At 55.1% G+C, this 19,924-nt stretch overlaps 1 protein-coding gene across 7 annotated transcripts in view; it reads left to right on the top strand.

The window, feature by feature from the left end:
* The window catches only part of Dnah1 (dynein axonemal heavy chain 1), a 62,341-nt gene that overhangs the window by 38,826 nt on the left and 3,591 nt on the right, over positions 1-19,924 (top strand). For 2 of the 7 annotated variants that reach the window (XM_033756952.1, XM_033756955.1), the window contains exons 44-70: positions 359-516; positions 916-1,089; positions 1,757-1,795; positions 4,209-4,387; positions 5,396-5,626; positions 6,998-7,194; positions 7,636-7,771; positions 8,635-8,843; positions 9,049-9,220; positions 9,958-10,149; positions 10,518-10,628; positions 11,364-11,549; positions 11,857-12,048; positions 13,653-13,820; positions 13,899-14,090; positions 14,225-14,404; positions 14,937-15,062; positions 15,712-15,831; positions 15,926-16,075; positions 16,183-16,343; positions 16,907-17,132; positions 17,280-17,475; positions 17,787-17,938; positions 18,366-18,562; positions 18,811-18,955; positions 19,209-19,367; positions 19,445-19,576. In XM_033756952.1, coding sequence (XP_033612843.1) covers positions 359-516; positions 916-1,089; positions 1,757-1,795; positions 4,209-4,387; positions 5,396-5,626; positions 6,998-7,194; positions 7,636-7,771; positions 8,635-8,843; positions 9,049-9,220; positions 9,958-10,149; positions 10,518-10,628; positions 11,364-11,549; positions 11,857-12,048; positions 13,653-13,820; positions 13,899-14,090; positions 14,225-14,404; positions 14,937-15,062; positions 15,712-15,831; positions 15,926-16,075; positions 16,183-16,343; positions 16,907-17,132; positions 17,280-17,475; positions 17,787-17,938; positions 18,366-18,562; positions 18,811-18,955; positions 19,209-19,367; positions 19,445-19,576 — 4,480 coding nt within the window. Of the gene's footprint in view, positions 1-358; positions 517-915; positions 1,090-1,756; positions 1,796-4,208; positions 4,388-5,395; positions 5,627-6,997; positions 7,195-7,635; positions 7,772-8,634; positions 8,844-9,048; positions 9,221-9,957; positions 10,150-10,517; positions 10,629-11,363; positions 11,550-11,856; positions 12,049-13,652; positions 13,821-13,898; positions 14,091-14,224; positions 14,405-14,936; positions 15,063-15,711; positions 15,832-15,925; positions 16,076-16,182; positions 16,344-16,533; positions 16,832-16,906; positions 17,133-17,279; positions 17,476-17,786; positions 17,939-18,144; positions 18,335-18,365; positions 18,563-18,810; positions 18,956-19,208; positions 19,368-19,444; positions 19,577-19,924 lie in introns of those variants that run through there. The other 5 variants (XM_033756953.1, XM_033756954.1, XM_033756957.1 and 2 more) reach the window with 5 other exon arrangements.

Raw genomic sequence — 19,924 nt, 5'->3', positions numbered from 1 at the left:
AGGCCAGGGCCTCCCAAAGGGCCCTAAGTTTCCTTCAAGACTGCTCCAAAGCCTTCCCCCGGCAGGCGTCCTCTGCAGCCTTCAGTGGGTGCTTGTCCTGTTCTGGGCACCTAAGCAGATGCCTGTCACAAGGTGCTTATTATCTACCTGCCTGGGAAGCAAGGCTCCACTAAGAGAGGTCAGATGCAGGCCCACTAGTCCATAAGGTCCCAGGATACCAGAACAAGACAGAGGGCTGCTTATGAGATCTCACAAGGTTGAGGAGGCCGAAATTTTGTGACAGTCCCTTGCTGCCTCTGGATTCCTAGAGGACCTGATGCCCATAGGTGCTGGGCTCACACACGCTCCCCACCAACAGGCGGAAGGGCGTGTTTGGACCACCTCTCGGTCGCAACTTCATCTTCTTCATTGATGACCTGAACATGCCGGCCCTCGAAACATATGGTGCACAGCCACCCATCGAGCTGCTGCGCCAGTGGATGGACCATGGCGGTTGGTATGACCGCAAGATCATTGGTATGTGCCAGGCTGGGCCAGTGGGGAAGGGTGGAGGCAGGGGGATGGTAGGTGTGGACTGAAGGTCCCACACTACTTTTAGGGCCAATAAAAATGTTTCAGTTTCTCTGAAATCAGAAGAAATGAGCTTTTAGGTCAAAGAAAAAAATTATATCTATTAATATTTGTCTTTATAACAGTACTGTTGTAAATCATATATTTTTTGGGGGGGGTGGGGTGGTACCAGGGGATAGAACTTGGGCCCTTGCACTTGGGAGGCAGGCAGTGGAACCACTGAGCCAAGCCCCAGGCTGTAAATTATAATTTCTAACATATATCCTGCACAAGAAGGAAGAAAGCCAACAGAAACCATGATGCATTTCTGGGCAGGGCCCTTCCTGACATCCTGCCCCCATTCAGGAGCTTTCAAGAACTTGGTGGACATCAACTTTGTCTGCGCCATGGGCCCTCCAGGTGGGGGCAGGAATGCCATCACCCCGAGGCTGACACGTCACTTCAACTACCTGTCGTTTGCTGAGATGGACGAGGGCAGCAAGAAACACATCTTCTCCACCATCCTGGGCTCTTGGATAGGTGAGTACAGTGCAAGCAAGGGAGTCCATGGGCAAAGGCAGAAGCCCAGGCCACATGGAGGACAGCTGGGTGGCTGCTGGGGAAGACCACATAGCCTAATCACTAATGGTTCAAGCTGTCACCTTTGGCAAGCTTGTGAGCCACTCTGAGCCTCAGTTTCTTTACCAGGTTAAGGACGATGTGGCACACAAAGCGTCTGGCATGTGGCAATTGCTGAACAGATGATAGACACGATACATATGTATCTATATGGATTCAACACGCATCTATTAGTATTTGCCCAGGAAAGATGTTACTCTTATAAATCAGGAAAGCCACAAGACAGCAATGAATAAAGTGGCCCTGATCTTTCCTGGGAGTTGAGGAAAAGTCTCCCACTGACCCACCTCCCTCCCGACACACACCCTGACCATCATCCTCCACTTGGTGCTGAGCCAGGTGGTCAGTGATGGAAGTCAAGCCTTTCCTGCTCTGGCCTGGCCCGCCCTGTCCCCAGAGCTATATTGGGACTTCCCTGCCTGTCCAGCTTGGGGTGAAGGGGGTCTTTGCTCTTAGGAGGGACAGGGGCTGGTCTGTGGCTGCTTAAGGAGCTTTCCAGCTGGACACATCTAGCCAAGGTGAACAGCAAGAGGCCCACCTAACTCTGAGCTCTGCATCTCTACTCTAGATGGACTACTTGGAGAAAAAAGCTACCGAGAGCCTGTGCGTAAGTACAGCTGGGCAGGGGCCAAAGGCCCACAGGGAGGCGGGTGAGGCTGAGCTCTGGCTAAGCATAGGACCAGGGGCCATAGAAGCCATCCTTAGGCTCACAGGGCTCATTCACCGCCTCATTCTTACAGCCTTCAGTGCCTGGGCCAGTATCTGATAGCAGATGCAAAGTAAATGCAAGATGAAAGAATGAATAAAGGAACCCAAAAACTCCTGCCCCATGGGAAGAGCCAGAGCTCAAAAGAAAGCTGGCCTGCTCCAAGGAGCAGATATGAGTAGGAGAGCCAGGACTGATTAGCATCTCAGGGAACAGGCATCTCTTGTGTGGTGGCCTCATGCAACTCTGTTGGTCTGTCGATCTGTCAGTCACCACCGCAGAGCCACAGGCCGCCTCAGGCGCTGTCCTGTCTACACGTCCACCTATTCCCTCCATTCTCTCAGCGTCAGGAAGCTATCATGCTCCCTCTCTGGGCCTTCTGCTTACCTGCATCCAGCCTCCCTCTTGGCTGTGCCCTCTTGCCTTCGAGGGTAGACTTCCTGTTCTGGTGCAGGCCAAGTCTTCTGGGCCCCCTGGAGAATGGGATCCACTCCATCCAACACCAGTAGCCCCTGCTCCTCTGGGCCATCTCATCACCATACCAACATGTCCTGCTTTCTCCCCTCTGACCCAAAACACAAAATGGCCTCTCTTGGGCAGCCCTTCCCACCTACCTGGGATCACTGCTCTACTTCTCTGCTCACCTAGATAAACAAACTCCTTGAAATTCTCTTCCCACTGCCAGCAGCAGCTCTCTCCTTCCACTTTCCCTTGGCCTCTGAGAGAGCCTCGGTCACCCATGGCCTAACGTGGCCATCCCAGCGGTCAGTTTGGGGTCCTCTTTTGCCCTGCAGACAGACCATCCATCTGGCAGTCCCTCCCTCCCTGGGCACCCCTTCTCGGATGGACTAGACTTTGACTTTTAGCCTCTTCTTCCTCTAACTACACTCTCCTCTGACAGTCTCATCTCACTTCTGGTGGTAAAAGCCACCTTTGTGCCGACAATATCCAAGTTCATGTCCTCAGCCCGGGACTCTCCCCTGACTACTACTGATATCTACTGAGAGATCTATCCAGACTCCTGATGCCCCTTTTCCAGCCCCTTCTCTCCTCAGGTGGTAGCAGCTCTATCCTTCCTGTCTGTCAGGAGATCTGCAGGCCTTCCCCACAGAACCCGTCAATCACTTACTGCTCGGTAGCCCGCACTCACTCACCCTACCGCTGCAGAGGCTCCTGCCCTGGTCTCCTTGTTTCTGTTTCACCTACTTACTCTCTACTCTTCACCTGCAGCTAGAGGGGCATTAAATCAGACCAAGTTCCTCCTCTGCTCAGCCATATCCAGGCAAGAGCCCCAATCCCAAGGGCGGCAGGCAATGCTGCACTTGGTTCATCCCTCCTCCACTCTCTGACTTCATCTCCTCCTCCCTGGTCCGTAACAGCCCAGACACCCTCCCTGCAGGCACCTGCCCTTGCGGTTCGCTCTGTTTGGAGCAGTCTTCCTCCATTCGTGCAGTGTTCTTGCATTCACTACTTCAGTCTTGGCTTGAGTGTCCCCCTCTTCAGAGAGGCCTCCTTGATCCCTGAAGCCCAACCTCGTCATTCCCCTAAACCTCTCTGCTACCGCAGGTCTCTCCATACCACTTGTCGCTTGGTCATGGTCTCCTTTACTTGTTGACCTGTTCATTGTCCGTCTCTCTGGCAAGAATGTCAACTTGTTGAGAGCGAGAATTCTTTACTCACCAATAAGCCCCTCTCCTGCCCTCCTCTGTCCTTTTTGCCCTTCTGGGGGCTTCCTCTGTCCCAAGCTCCCACTGACAGAATTTTGGTTCCCAGTAAATAAATGGATAGTTTTCAAAGAACAAGCAACTGGGTGAAATGCAGGCTGGAGGTTGTAGCAGGTCCGAGGTGGGTGGTGAGCCCCCAAGGTAGGACTGAGCTCCAGGTCATGCCACGGCTACCATTAAGCACTCTTGCCCCCTGTGTGGACCAATTGACTCCACCCCACATGTGGCTCAGAGCTGGCATGTTTAGGTCTTTGCACAAGCTCTCAGAGCAGGGCAGCCCATGAGCACCTGCAGTAACATGAGTGTGTCAGTGCCCCAGTGTGCAGCGGGCTATGTCAGTGATGAGGACTTGAAAGCGGGGAGTACAGGGCCAAAGATTCCTCAGTCCAAGATGGAGGCATTAGGCAGTCCCTGTAGAGGATGGGGCAAATGAGAAGCGGGTAAGGGGTGAGTGCACCCTAAGCCTTCAGGCTGACGAGAGGCACTGGAGGAAGAGCCCAGCACTAGCAAAGGCAAGAAGGTTAGGGTCTGCAGAGGTCACACTGGGAGCTCCCAGCATTGTGACCCAGGCCACGCTCCTGTCCCCACAGCTGGGGCCCCCCACATCGCCCCCTTCGTGGACCCCCTCGTAGAAGCTACTGTCACAGTGTATGCCACCATCACCTCCCAGTTGCTGCCCACTCCAGCCAAGTCCCACTATACCTTCAACCTGAGGGACCTCTCCAAGGTCTTCCAAGGCATGCTCATGGCCGACCCAGCCAAGGTGGAGGTGAGGATCTGGCGAGCCCTCTCCCCAGCGTCCACTCTGCCTGCACCATCTGTGTTAGGCCTCCTTGTCCAAATACCGTTCAGCCCTGATCCTGGCAAGCCCTGTGGGGGCTGGAACAGGTAGGTGCCGGGTGCCCAAGAGCCTGGCCTTTGTGCAGCCGATCCCTATCTTGTGGGCCCAACCTATCCCTGGAACGGTGACCTAGTGGGGAGCACACAAAGGAGGGAGCCAGGGTAAGGAACTGCAAGTTTCTGGCCAAGTCCTCGTGTGAGAAGTTGCATGGGGTAAGTGAACAGGTTGCCTTCAGGAACCAAAGACGCCAGGAGAAGGAGCAGAAAGTGTGGCAGAGTGAGGGCTCAGGTGCCCTGGACAGCAGTGGGGCCAGGCTCTGGAGCTTTGAGGGTCCACCCTGGAACTGGACTTTTGTCCTAAGAGCGATAGGAAGCCATGTGGAGCCACTAACTAGGCAGCTACTATGTGTAGCCTTGGGCTGGGAAAATAGGGGAGACAGGAGGGAAACTGGCCCTGGCCTTATTAATCTTATTAACCAAAGGAATCAAGAGAAGAGCCTGCAAGTTCCCTGTGGGTTGGTCCAGTCACCCTGGGAGAGGCAGAGAAATGGCCAGAGCTGGAGAGAGCGGGGGCAGGTTCAGAGATTTTCAGAGCTTGGTGAGTGGTTGGTTATATGTGGGATGTTAGGAAGGTATAAGGAGAATCAGGCCTCCTTCCTGGGTTTGGGTTTGGAGAGCTAAAAGAAGGGAAAGAATGACTGAGGTGCTCATGATCAGCTCCTGGGGCTATGCATGCAGTGGACACTGGGCCAACGGGGCCTGGAGTCAGGGGTGGAGAAGCCCAGGCAGCACTATGCAGCTCACTCAGTCTTCATTTAGTCGCCTCCCAACAGCCCCCGCATGGGGCCCTTGCTGGGCTGAGGTTGGAGAGCTGGGCCCAGGAGCTGTGGCTCCCACCCCTCCCCTCTCACCCTGGTACCTGATCCCTACCCTGCAGGACAAGGTGCAGCTGCTACGACTGTGGTATCATGAGAACTGCCGCGTGTTCCGAGACCGGCTCGTGAATGAGGAGGACCGAGGCTGGTTTGACCAACTCCTCAAGAGCCACATGGAGCAGTGGGAGGTGGCCTTTGACAAGGTCTGCATCTTCCAGCCCATTCTCTATGGAGACTTCATGTCACCAGGATCAGATGTGAAGTCCTATGAGCTCATCACCAATGAGAAAAAGGTGAGGGGGTTTGGGCTGGAGCCTCGATCCTGGTGGGTCCTCTTTCATCTGCCCCTGGGGTGCTGGCCCTCTGTAGACACTGCTAACAGAGCCCTGCACTAGAATAGACGGTCAGGACAGTCAGACAAGCTCTTGGACCCTGAGGCCCTATTTCCCAACTGTTACATGGGTGTAGCCAGCAGGCCCTTCTTGAGCTGTCTCTGACAAGCCTGTGGTTCACCTGAAACAGACCCCGTAAACAGGCATACACTAGGCCCCTGTGAGGAACTATTCCCACCCACTGAGGGACAGCAGGGCCTCTTAGACCACAGCTCCCTGGAACCCAGGGAGGCAAGGTGGAAGCCTCCACCACTGGCCTCAGAGCTGCTCAGCAAAAGGGGTCTCCGAGTTGTTTCTTTCTGTACACACACCCTCCCCTAGTTCCCAGGCACTCCCACTGGGGTCCCAGAGTCAGTGTAGCCTGGTGAGACCCGGAGGGAGTAGGCTGGGCTCTGACCCTCAGGCCTGGTCATGTCTAGTGGGTCAGGCCTCTTTCAGGAAGATCTGGTTTTGAGCGTGTGTGTGTATGTGTAGTGTCTGGCAACTGAACTCAGAGCTACATCCCCAGTCCTTATTTTATTTTTTATTTTGAGATGGGATCTCAGTCACCAAGTTGCTTAGGCTGTGCTCGAACTCTTGGTCCTCCTATCTCAGCCTCTCAGGGAGCAGGGATTTACAAGTGTATGCCACCACACCCAACTAGACCTGGCTCCTTAAAGCCAGCATCGCTCCATGCAAAGGAAGAGCAGGACTTACTGTGTGAGGGCTGAATGTCCTGTCAGGGAAGCCTCAGTACACAGGGTTCCACCCAGCCAAACTATGGCCAGAGTTGCACAAGCGATAGCAGGGAAATTCCCACAAGAGACTGCTCTAAACTATTCCAGTATGGCTGGTTGGGATTCCAAAGAAAAGAGCACTAGCTCCTAGGGTAATCAATCTGAAGTGTTTATCAGGGAACCTTACATGCAGATGGGTCTACAGATTCAACATGGTACGCCATGAAACAAGAAATATTCTAGTTCGTCCACAACAAGGGACGGGGGTGTGATGGGGTTTATGTAACAGTATAGGGAAGTTGGCAGGGGCAGAACTAGCTTCTACGTGTGCAGGGACATGGCGGGTTTCCAGCATTCCAAGTAACAACCTGAACCAGTTCATCAGTGCCTGGGAATGTTCCAGGCTCCAACTTGGATTCAAGCCTGCAGGGGACTACACGCAGCTGGCCAGGCCACAGTGGTCACTCACTGTTTCCCAGACAGGAAAGAGAAGGGGGTGGGAGGCCGGGAGACCTTAGAGTGGAGGAGAGCCAGCCACACACCCCTCCTTCCTCAGATGATGCAGGTGATCGAGGAATACATGGAGGACTACAACCAGATCAACACAGCCAAACTGAGGCTGGTCCTCTTCATGGATGCCATGAGCCACATCTGTCGAATCAGCCGAACTCTGCGCCAGGCACTAGGCAACGCCCTCCTGCTGGGCGTGGGTGGCAGTGGCCGCAGCTCCCTCACACGGCTGGCCTCACACATGTGAGGATCCTCAGGCATGGTGGGCAGTGGGCAGCTGGCGGCAGACTGGCTGGCTGATTGATGCTTTCCACAGTGGAGGAGCCCAGCTTACGGGTTTCTGAAGGACTGGGAATAGGACCTGGGCTCCCAGGAGAGGCAGCTACAGTGCCTAGAGGTGCTGTGGGGAAGGAGTTACCAATGCAGACATTCTAGAGGGCCTTCTGGAGGAGGTGTCCCTGGGTCTGCTCCCAGAATCCGAGCTGGGAGGCTGGAAGGAAAGCCTGCTCCAGGCTGAGGGAATAAGTTAGGGTTAGAGAACAAGTGCAGGGTCTGGAGGGTCTTCAAGTCTGCCCAGGATGGAAGCAAGATTCCAGATGGTTAGATGTGGAGTATGAGCACCTACCACTCACCAGAGCCCGGATACAGGCCCCTGGTGTGCCTTGACTCAAACTCTGCCTCCAGGACTGAGTACGAGTGCTTCCAGATTGAGCTCTCCAAGAACTACGGCATGTCCGAGTGGCGTGAGGATGTCAAGAAGGTCCTGCTCAAAGCCGGCCTGCAGAACCTGCCCATCACCTTCTTGTTCTCAGACACCCAGGTGCTGCCATCATGGCAGGGGGCAGGCCTCAGGGTGGGCTGGACACAATGCCATCCCAGGGTGGTATCCTGCAAGGTGGTCAGTCCTTCTCACCCAGCTCACTCAGCCAAGGACTAGCAGGACCAGATGGGACCACAGAGCTAAGGGGGACATTACTAGTGCCCCAAGAGTAAAAAGGCCTCCCAGCACCATGACATACCACTGTCTGGCCAACAGCTTCCCACCTTACGGACACAGGGATCGTGGCCAAAGAACTAGGGACTTGGGACTCCTCTCTTTGGGGCTGCTCCCTCTGGAACTTCCTGGGTATAAGGCCTCTCCCCAGGTCTCTGAATAAAGAGAGGTTGTTACCGAGGCCACAAGACAAGTAGTGAAGCCTTAAACTTGGCTGGCAGGGTTGATCCTGAGGCCCTAGGCTGAAGGCCCAGAAAATACCCTACCCTGGGTAAAGGCTGTTCTGCTCCCGGCCCAGCCCCAGGTCCAGGATGCCCTTCAGGAGGTAACTGAGTTAGTCAGGAAATTGAGGATGCCCTTTGACACAGGCTAGGTTTCCCTGCCTATAGCCATGGTTTCCACCTGTGGATAAACTGAGGCTTTGAGGGAGGCCAGAAACTGAACAGGAAGATGCCATAAACCCCACCTGGACTCAGGGCCCTGCCACAGCCCAGGTGTTATGTTCAGAGCCTCTGAAAGTGGGACAGGCCTAGGTACAAGTCCTGGGCTTCTACTAATGAGGTCACTTGAGTGACCCTAGGCTTCTCTGAGCTGTAGAGGCAGGGTCTCTCAGTGGGGCTGTTGTGAAGGACCAGAGATGGTGCTTATTGACCATAAAAGCTTAGCTCCATACTCCTGTCTTCCCCCAGATCAAGAACGAGTCCTTCCTGGAGGACATCAACAATGTCCTGAACTCAGGCGACATTCCCAACCTTTACAACCTGGATGAGCAGGACCAGATTGTCAACGCCATGCGGAGCTATGTCCAGGAGCAGGGCCTGCAGCCCACTAAGGCCAACCTCATGGCTGCCTACACTGGGCGCGTGCGCAGCAACATCCACATGGTGCTGTGCATGAGGTAGAAGTAACCACAATGGGGCCACAAGGCTGGGCAGGGAGCCAACCTCAGAGATTCGGGAGGCCTGGGAGCTCAGGCCTGAGGTGCCCCTGGGACCATGCTGCTTGATTGCCATGCCTCAAGGCTAAGAAAGGGCCCTGGGTCCTGGGTTCCTGGGGGGCTAAGTTAGCATCTGTGGCCTCATTTGGATGCCTGGATCCCTTAGCCCCATTGGAGAGGTTTTCCGAGCCCGCCTGAGGCAGTTCCCCTCCTTGGTCAACTGCTGTACCATTGACTGGTTTAACGAGTGGCCAGCAGAGGCCCTGGAGTCTGTGGCCACCACATTCCTGAACGAGATCCCAGAACTGGAATCTTCTTTCGAAGTAATTGAAGGACTGGTAGGTGTCTTGGTGGGAAGCAAGCTCTTGTTTCATTTTGGGTGAGGACTTGGGGTCCCTGAGGCCTACATTAGAGTCCCAGGCCCACCACTAGCAGTGGCCTTTCCATCAGACAGCCTTGCCCATCTAAGATTCAATTTCTTGATCCGTAAAGTGGAGAGAGCCCAGGTTGTTACAGTGACACTGATGCTCAGCACATAGCTACATGGTTACAGTGTCCCTTATTCTCTGAGTGTGTCATAGCAGCTTTCTTCCAAGAGTCCCTGACACAACTCCAGAGACCACAGATGGAGTGAGCTACTTTTGTCCGGTCTGACCTCAGGAAGTGATGGTTCCCCCGGGCTAAGTGCTAGGTTGAAGCCAACAGTCCCTGCCCATTTCTGTTCAGGCCTTGCTTCTTCCCTCCCTGTAGGTCCTGCCTCTGAGGGATACTCTCAGAGAGAGAGGCAGGTCAGGGAGCTGTGACAAGGGCACTGGGCCACAGCTTGGAGACACCTAGGTCCATGTTCAAAGCCAACTCTGCCCCTGACTTCTCTGGGCCTTGGGTTTTTCATTTGCATAAGCAATGACCTTGGCCCAGAATTTGTAAGAATCTCGGGAAAGAATGAGTGCAAAAGATGAAGATTCCTTCTATGGGCGCCTCTTCAGGACCAGGCTGCAATGACTTTGTGGGTACCAGGGGCCCTGTCTTTGCTGGGATTGCTACAAAACTGGCATCAGTGGTCTCCCCTTCATAGATTCAGATCTGTGTGTACATACATCAGTCAGTGTCTAAGAAGTGTGTCGAGTACCTGGCAGAGCTGGCCCGCCACAACTATGTGACCCCCAAGAGCTATCTGGAACTGCTCAATATTTTCTCCATCCTCATCGGGCAAAAGAAACTGGAGCTGAAGACGGCCAAAAACCGCATGAAGAGTGGTCTTGACAAGGTGTGCTTGGGAGAAGCCTCATGGACAGTGGCCAGCTGCCAGTGGCCCTGCCCTGGCACCAGGGTCACCCAGCACTTCTAATTGGAGCCCACAGTGTTTAAACAATGGCTTTCTCCCTCAGTGAAAAAATAAAAATTATCAGCCAAAGGGGAGGCTATTAAGTACCCCATAGATTCTCAGGGGACTGGGTCCCTTCCCCTAGAGTCTCCTAGCAACCTGACAACCACTGAACCTGTCGTGGCCTCCCTCTCCTGGATAGGGGTGGCCCAAGGGAGCCTCTCCCCAGCACTCACCAGACCTGACTCTCTCTGAGGTCCCTGTCACGTCTGTTTTACTTTCTGAGTCCCCTCACCGCTCCCTACCCCCAGTTACTTCGCACTGCTGAGGACGTGGCCAAGATGCAAGAGGAGCTGGAGATTATGCGCCCCCTGCTGGAAGAGGCTGCCAGGGACACCATATTCACTATGGAGCAGATCAAGGTTGGGGGTGCTCCCAGACTCCCCTCCTAGATAGATGTTTGATCCTTTCTGAGGACGGCATCTCTAAACACCCACAGATTGCCTCCTGCGTGACTGTGCACCTTCATGCACCTCAGTTTCCTCGTTCAGTAGCTATTCATTTATTTGACATATGCTTGGTCAGAATTATTTTATGGCAGGCACTTTCTGGGATTGGTGAAAAGCAATGCAGATAAATCCAAACAGCCCCCAGACAATGCTAATAGCCATAACACAGACTGATGGGAAGGTTATCACAGGCAGATGTGCAGATTCTGCATAGCACAGAGGCCACATGTGAGGGCCTCATCCTCCCAGTAGACATCACAGACTTGTACATTCACTAAGACAGCTTTCTGGCAGAAATACTCAAGTGTCCTGTTTGTCAAAGTCAGGGTTTCACAAATTTTTCCAGGAAGAAAAGTGGAAGGTGTGCCTTTCTCTGGCATGTATGAAGGGGCCCCGTGGGCTTAGGAGTTTCCCTATGGGGCAGGCACCTTCAAACCTGGAAAGCCCTGAGCCCCACACCAGGCCCACGGTGAGGGCTCGGTGTGTGGAACGGGCTCCTGGCCGTCCCAGTCTCTATGACTCCTTGAGAATGGGACCCCCAACCATCCTTTCCTTCCTTCTGGGGAGTCTGAGATGCAAAGGAGAGGAGAGAAAGGGGAGAAGGGCATGCCTGCTCCTACCACTGGACTCTTGTCTTCCCATCCCAAGGTGGATACAGCCATTGCAGAGGAGACCCGGAAGTCTGTGCAGGCTGAGGAGATCAAAGCCAACGAGAAGGCCAGGAAGGCACAAGCTATTGCTGATGATGCTCAGAAAGACCTGGACGAGGCGCTGCCAGCCTTAGATGCAGCCTTGGCCAGCCTGCGCAACCTCAACAAAAATGATGTGACCGAGGTAGGTAACTGGTTTCTCTTGTGATCATTCTGATGTCTTCTCAGGGCCTAGTGGTGTCCGTAGACCCTCCCTCCGCACATTTTTTGGGAGCCACTTGCCAAGAGGTGAGGACAGAACTTGGGCATGCCCTGCCTTCCTTATGCCAGCCCCCAGCAGTTGAAGCCAACCTCAGAGAACCTCTGGGCACGCTCTTGGTCCCGTAGCAGTGGGGGACTGGTGGACATACCCTGTCTGGCAGTGTCCCTGCCTAGAGGGAGCTACTCAGTAATGGACCTTCCTCTTCCCTACCTTGTGACTCGGCCCACAGGTGCGGGCCATGCAGCGGCCACCACCAGGCGTGAAGCTAGTCATAGAAGCTGTGTGCATCATGAAGGGTATCAAGCCAAAAAAGGTGGCTGGAGACAAGCCAGGCTCCAAAGTGGACGATTACTGGGAGCCAGGCAAGGGGCTGCTGCAGGACCCAGGTCGCTTCCTTGAGAGCCTTTTCAAGTTTGATAAGGTGAGCATGTCTGTCACTAGAGCCCGCCAGCAGGTGAGGCTGGGACCGAGAAGGGCAGGGAAGCTGGAGAGGAGACTGCCCCACCACAGGGTCCGCATGTGCTGTGGTCTCTAGCCCTCTCTGCCTGCTCCACCCCTACCGGAGGCATGCACAGCCCTACGGGTCACGCAGCTGACTGGGACCGTGGAGCACAGAGCCTGCCTGGTAGTATTAAAGGGCAGTTTTGTTTTTTTAATGGCTCACCAATCAGAAGTAGTCCAGGTTCTTCTTGCCTCAAACAAAGAATTCGATAAAAAAAGCCAAAAACAGTGCCCAAAGTTTATTTGAAAAGTTTAGGGTAAATAGGTATAAAGTAAACCACCTCTGCAAAGCAAACTTGGGCCAAAGAAAAAGAGGGCAAAAGCAAAAATAAAAGTACACTCTGTATCTGAGAAATGCAGTATGGGCTACCGTGGAAACTCATAATAGTGGCTTTCCATGGTGGCTGGTTTTCTTTTATGCCATCCACATGGCACAGGAGCTCAAAGTTCTGAGGACGGGGTCCTGGCGTTGTCCTGGGGTCCTGTAATTGACAGGCCCACTCATCTCCCCCAGCCAGCTTTGCTACCCCTATCTCCTATAGCTGTGGGGTAATAGGCAGACCCACCGACAGATGGGTTGAGAATATTAGGACCAAAGCAGGCTCCTGTGCCCAGAGGAAGTCACCCACTGTCACTTTAAGGCTCCACAGCCTGGGAATGCTCTTCTGTGCCCTTTTCACTCTGGACTTCTAAGGCCTTGACCAAGACCTTCACCATCACCTTTGTCTCTCAGCCTCTGCACCCGAGGATCAGTTCCCCCGTGTCCCTCTGGGTTTCTCTGTCCATCTGCAGCACTCAGTGTCCATGGGCATGTGCTCTCAGGGGCTGTCTCCTGGTCAGGTCAGGCTGGAGCCCACAGTTCCCACAGGGGGCCCCTCTCCAGCCTGGACATCGCCCAAGGAGCAGCTGCCTGACCCACATGGGCCACCCCCAGCACCACATGTCAGTGCAAGGGCTGGGCACTTCCACGCTGAGCTCAGAGACTAGGACAGTGGCTGGCCTCAGGTCTCAGCAGCAGCTAGACCCCCTTTGGGCTTCTCCATTCTTCCTCTTCTCCCTTTAAGCAAGAATCCAAAGGCCCCACAGGTCTAGCTGAGCCATTCTGAGAGAAGAGTGCAAGCCAGGTGTGTCCAGGGCCCATGCTCAGGCATCTGGGCTCACCCCTAGCTCTGGCTCTGGCAGCTCGTTAGCAATGCAGCTCCCTGGGCTCATCAGAGCCACTCACTCTTTCCACACCCACTGAAGCTATTGCTCTGAGAAAGCAGCCCTGCTCTTTCAATGAGCTTTTTAATGGGGCCTTGTGTACTGTCAAATCTTGAAGCTTCTGCGAATGGATGTGAAATCCCAGGGAAGGGACACAGAGGTTCCTTGTCTGGCCAGCCTTTCTAGATTGTTTGTTCTTTAAGGAGGACACCGTGATTAAGGCCTGTGCAGGCAATAGGGCCGAGAAGCAGTATCTGGGGGTCCCTCAGAGGCCCCACCTCTTAGCAAGGCCCCTCTTGAGACCCATGATTCCCACACCAGGACAACATCGGGGAGGCAGTGATCAAGGCCATCCAGCCATACATCGACAACGAGGAGTTCCAACCAGCCGCCATCGCCAAGGTGTCCAAGGCCTGCACTTCTATCTGCCAGTGGGTGCGGGCCATGCACAAGTACCACTTCGTGGCCAAGGCTGTGGAGCCCAAGCGGGTGAGGACCGGGAAGAGGGGGTCAGTCTCCCTTCCCAGTTACTCAGAGGCAAGCTGGCCCTGTACCCTCCGCTTGTAGCAAGCCTTGCGGGAGGCCCAGGAAGACCTAGAGGTGACACAAAGGATCCTGGAGGAGGCGAAGCAGCGCCTGCGTGAAGTAGAGGATGGCATCGCCACCATGCAGGCCAAGTACCGAGAATGCACTGCTAAGAAGGAAGAGCTGGAAATGAAGTGTGAGCAGTGTGAGCAGCGGCTGGGCCGTGCCGACAAGGTACTTGCCCCTCCTCCGTGATCCCCGAGTGTGCCCACCTGACGGCCCAGAAGGGCCCCGGGTGGGGATTCCGGGGTAGCTACCTGTACCCTGTCTGTAGCAACCACAGGGGCTGCAGCAGGGGTCTGCCACAGCCCCCAGTACAACCTCCCAGAGTGTACCCCATGGGGCCGCCTCTGCAGCTCATCAACGGGCTGGCGGATGAGAAGGTGCGCTGGCAGGAGACAGTGGAGAACCTGGAGCACATGCTTGACAACATCTCGGGCAACGTGCTGGTTGCTGCTGGCTTTGTGGCCTACCTGGGCCCCTTCACGGTAAGTAGCCCCAGCTTTGCCTCTGACCAGTCTCCTCTCCCAGAGAGGCCTTTCCTGGGACCTCACCTCCACAGGGCAGCCTTTAGGTGGCCTCTCCCTGTCTCATTCAGCAAGCCCTCAGAAGGCCACCTCTGTAAGCCAGGTGCTGGGGATGCAGCAGTGGAGAAAAGGGCCAGAGCAGCCACCTCGTGGGGCTGGCCTTCTAGAGGACATGTGAGAGCTCACACGTGTACCTGTGTGTGCCATGCACTGCCCAACACTTAAACACTTCAAATGTGGCTCCCACTTAATCCTCAGTCATCATACGGGTGGACATGGTGGCCATTACCCTGCTTCATAGCTGAGGAGATGAGGTTAGTAGAGTCCAAGAAAGTCACTCCAAGTGGGACTAGAACACAAGATCTGTCTCCGTGTGTGAGCTCGGACCTCCGTGAGCAGCTGCTAAGCAATGGTGTAGCAGGAGGTTGGGAGGTAGGGAGGTAGGGAGGCACTCGTGTCTAGTGTGGTAGCCCTGTGTCTGGCATCTCCCCAGGGTCAGTATCGCATGGCACTCTACGACCAGTGGGTCAAGCAGCTTACAGTCCATCATGTACCACACACTGCCGAGCCCACGCTAATTGGAACGCTGGGGAACCCCGTGAAGATCCGCTCGTGGCAGGTGCCCGCCCTGGGGGACAGGAGAGGCCAGGCTGGGCTGCAGTGTGGTCCAGGCGAGCCCAGGAACCTCCTGCCTCCCTCCTACCCTCCCTTCTGGAGCCAGACTTAGAGATGCCTCTCCTGAATATTCCTGGGCCCTGCAAGAGGTTGGTGGGAGGAGAGAAAGAGAAAGCTGGGTCAAGAGGACACAAATGCTTAAAAGCAGTACTTTTAAGAGTGTGGAATGGGATAAGAGAATTATCCAGGTAAACGTTAGGAAAGGTTTCCCAAAAGAAGCCATGTCCAAGCTAGACCCCAAAGGGCAGTTGGCAAAGGGAAAAAACAAAGCCCATAGGCAGAGGCCAAGCATGGGCAAAGGCCAGAAGAGCCAAAGGAGTGTGGGCTCCACGAGGGTGGTGTCACGAATGATGACTCAGTAAGCATCAGGACACAAAGACCCGGTGGGAGAGGGCATCAGGAGCATAAGAGGCAGGGATCTTGGGGATCAATACTCTGCCCACAGTGTCACCTGCCCCCCACCACACATCCAAAGGGTGCAATCAAAAGAATGAAGTTCATTGCCAAAGCATGAAGTTGGGTGTAGTTTATACCCCAGGGGGGCCCTTCTCGTAAAAAAGCCCTGACCCAGTCTGACATCTGGCCTTGCACAGATTGCTGGCCTCCCCAATGACACTTTGTCAGTGGAGAACGGGGTCATCAACCAGTTCTCCCAGCGCTGGACCCACTTCATTGACCCCCAGAGCCAGGCCAACAAATGGATCAAGAACATGGTAAGTCCACCTGCCAACACTGCCACCCCACCATAGCCAGGTTCAGCCTCACTCTCAGCCTCCCCCTGTCCCAACCCGTCTGTTTCCCTCACAGGAGAAGGACAATGGGTTGGATGTATTTAAGCTGAGTGACCGCGACTTCCTGCGCAGCATGGAGAATGCCATCCGCTTTGGGAAGCCATGCCTTCTGGAGAATGTGGGCGAGGAGCTTGACCCAGCCCTGGAGCCTGTGCTGCTTAAGCAGGTGGGCCTGTGGGGGGGCAGGACAGGGCCACGGGCCTGGGCAGGGAGCCGTCCACACCACACTGGTACAGCTCAGGCCCCAGCGCGTGTCTGTCCCACCCACTACAGACATACAAGCAGCAGGGGAACACAGTGCTGAAGCTGGGGGACACAGTGATCCCCTACCATGAGGACTTCAGGATGTACATCACCACCAAGCTGCCCAACCCACACTACACACCCGAGATCTCCACCAAACTCACCCTCATCAACTTCACCCTGTCACCCAGGTAAGTCCCTGTCCCTGAGCACCCCCAAGCATCAATGCTACCTCCTCCTACCTGGCTGCTGGTGGGCTACTCCAGGCTGGCTAACCACTCAATGGCTCTACCAGCTTCCTCCCCGGCACTGGTATTCCCTCCACCAGCTCCTCTGACCTGCCACTGTTTCCACCTAAGAACTCTTGCCCTTGCCCCACAGGCCTGCTCTGTGCCGACACCTCCATTTCCATGGCCACTATGAGCTTCTCCACAAATCAGCGGGTACAAAGGCCCTTGAGGCCTAGCACTGTTGGTCCCCTAGAGCCCCCTCCTGTTGAGAACTGTTCAGAGACCCCAACTGGCCAGCCCCTGCTGGGATTCCAGGCTCCTGGGTTCTGGGCTGCCACCAGAGGTCTCACTGAGAACCACTAGCCCACACAGCCTGTGAAGAAGCCCAGGCCCTCTGGGTGGACACTGGCAGGACGCTGGACTCTTGAAGCCCCGGGGGCACAAAAAAGGTAAGTGAGCAGGCTCAAAGCTGGCCCTCTGGGGCTCATCGGGTGTTACAACATGGTGCCTCCTGACCCTGGCAGTGGCCTGGAAGACCAGCTGCTGGGCCAGGTAGTGGCTGAAGAGCGACCAGACCTGGAGGAGGCCAAGAACCAGCTAATTATCAGCAATGCCAAGATGCGTCAGGAACTAAAGGACATTGAAGACCAGATCCTGTACCGGCTCAGCTCCTCTGAAGGCAACCCTGTGGATGACATGGAGCTCATCAAAGTGCTAGAGGCGTCCAAGATGAAGGCTGCTGAGATCCAGGTGGGAATCTGCCTCTTCCTACTTGCCTGGGGCCTGCCCCCTGTCACTTCCAACTCCCCCAGACCCGGCCGTTACCTCCATCCACTTCAGTCTTCTGATTTTTGCCAGTGTACCTGGGCTTAACACTTCTTCCCACTGCACCCCCAGGCCAAGGTCAAGATTGCAGAGCAGACTGAGAAGGACATTGACCTCACACGCATGGAGTACATACCTGTGGCTGTCCGTACCCAGATCCTCTTTTTCTGTGTGTCTGACCTGGCCAATGTGGACCCCATGTACCAGTACTCCCTCGAATGGTTCCTCAGCATCTTCCTCTCAGGCATTGCCAACTCAGAGAGGGCAGGTAACGCTGGCACAGAGGCACAACAGGCCCACCCTGACACAGACAGGACAAACATGGACACATTACCACTGTGCGGCACACACATAAATTCACACTCATGTTCACTAGCACACCCTCTCACATCAGTCTCATGGTACCTAAGAACATGCCCACTGCTCCTTATGCTCTTTGGAGTCCATTTCCTGAGAAAACCAGCTTCCCAGGAATGCCCAGACTGCCCTGATGGCTGCTGGGAGATTATCTAGGCTGGGCTGGGATCTTCCCTCCTTTCTCCTCTCCCCATACTCTGCCACCACCTCTCTGCCCTGCAGACAGCCTGAAGAAGCGCATCACCAACATCAACCGCTATCTGACATACAGCCTCTACAGCAACGTCTGCCGCAGCCTCTTTGAGAAGCACAAGCTGATGTTTGCCTTCCTGTTGTGTGTCCGCATCATGATGAATGAGGGCAAGATCAACCAGGTGCAGAGGCAGGGAAATGGCAGGCAGCCTGACTGCCTGAGTGGTCACCCTGTTGTGGGCCAGGGAGAACAGGGTGGATGAAAAGGGAAGGCCAGGCACGAGGGCACAGCAAGACCACAGGGCAGAGGCCTAAAGGAGCCCAATTCCTTGGCTAAACACAACAGGAAACCTGGGTTAATTATAGCCTAATGAATGCTTAAGCGCAGGCCTTCTTAGAACCTTGTATGTGGTGAGCACAGACTGTCCTGAGCCTCCCACACCTGTTTGGCCAGAAGCCCCAGTGGAGCACACATCCAGGAAAGGGCCAAGTGGAGACACTAAACTAGACCCGTTTGACCAGCAACCCCAAGGCAACTCAAGTTTCTCTGGACGGGGTACCTGGAGGTAAGGAGTATAACTGGCTGCAACCTGCCTGGTCCCTTGCCAGGGTGAGTGGCGCTACCTCCTGTCTGGGGGCTCCATCCAGACCATGACCGAGAACCCTGCACCAAACTGGCTGTCAGAACGAGCCTGGCGAGACATCCTGGCACTCTCAAACCTGCCCACCTTTGCCTCCTTCCCCTCTGACTTTGTAAAGCACCAGACAAAATTCCGGGCCATCTTTGACAGTCTTGAGCCCCACCGGTGAGCTGGGTCCCAGGGTATAGTCGGGTGGTACATCAAGCAGGAAAGACCCCAGGAACAGGACTGCCCAGAAGCCTTCTTGGAGGGACCACCCTGGATTACCCTGAATCTGTGGCCCCATCTCTTCTGTGCCTTCAAACTCACACCCGGGACACCCTACTCTCTCCCCTGCTATCCAAATGGTAGAATCCCTGGGGTCAGTGGCTTCCCACAGGCTGACTTTCAGGGAGATACGGGCACTGTTTCAGGGAGCCCTTGCCTGGCATCTGGAACCAGTACCTGGACCAGTTCCAGAAGCTGCTGGTCCTCCGCTGCCTGCGTGGGGACAAGGTTACCAATGCCATGCAGGATTTTGTGGCCACCAACCTGGAGCCACGCTTCATTGAGCCCCAGGCAAGTGATGGTACCTAGGCAGGGCTGGCACCTTGGGACTCAGGGCCTGACTGCATCGGGATGAACTTCTTTGCAGCCTCGGCCAGGACAGGACTTCACTCCTTCCCAGCCCCCAAGGAAACTTAAGAGGTTCCAGGACCCACCAGAAAGCCCCTCTGGGACTTCTCGGGAGCCCTGGGATCCCCCTCCGCTGCCTGGTCCCTGTCTCACCATCAACCCCAGGTGGTCCCAACATCCCTCTTCATTCTTACAGACAGCCAATCTGTCAGTGGTATTCAAAGACTCCAACTCCACCACACCCCTCATCTTTGTGCTGTCACCTGGCACAGACCCTGCTGCTGACCTCTACAAGTTTGCTGAAGAGATGAAGTTCTCCAAGAAGCTCTCCGCCATCTCCCTGGGTCAGGGGCAGGTAAGGGCTAGGCAGGGAGGAAGCAAGTAGGCTGGGAGGATGGCCCTGGACTCCATCCAGTGTTCCTACCTGCACAGGGCCCTCGCGCAGAAGCCATGATGCGCAGCTCCATAGAGAGGGGCAAGTGGGTCTTCTTCCAGAACTGCCACCTAGCACCAAGCTGGATGCCAGCCCTGGAGCGCCTCATTGAGCACATCAACCCCGACAAGGTGTGCCATGCTGCATGTTACAGACCCGCTGGGGTCTCCTCTGCTGAAAGGTAGTAAGAACCCAGCCATGGAAGATGGATGAGATAACCCTACAGAGCACTCCGCCCAGCCTGGGCATGCAGCTGTCATATGTATCATGCATCAACTAGATTTATCTTCTCAATGGTCTCCTTGAGTTTCTGGGGGTCTGAAGCCTGATAACTTGCCCAGGGCCACCCAGCTCAGATTGGTGACCCCAAAACTTGCCAAAGCCCATATTCTTAGCCATTTGTCCATGCAGCCTTCCCTGGCCCACTCCAGGGGTAGTCAGGCAGAGGGTGAGCTTAGACTCCCTGGGCAGGAGGGAGC

Source organism: Fukomys damarensis, unplaced genomic scaffold (genome assembly GCF_012274545.1).
Source record: "Fukomys damarensis isolate Sample0158 unplaced genomic scaffold, DMR_v1.0_HiC HiC_scaffold_28, whole genome shotgun sequence".
NCBI lineage: Eukaryota > Metazoa > Chordata > Mammalia > Rodentia > Bathyergidae > Fukomys > Fukomys damarensis.
Note: the sequence above shows the minus strand (reverse complement) of the source record. Positions and strands in the feature narration are given on the sequence as shown.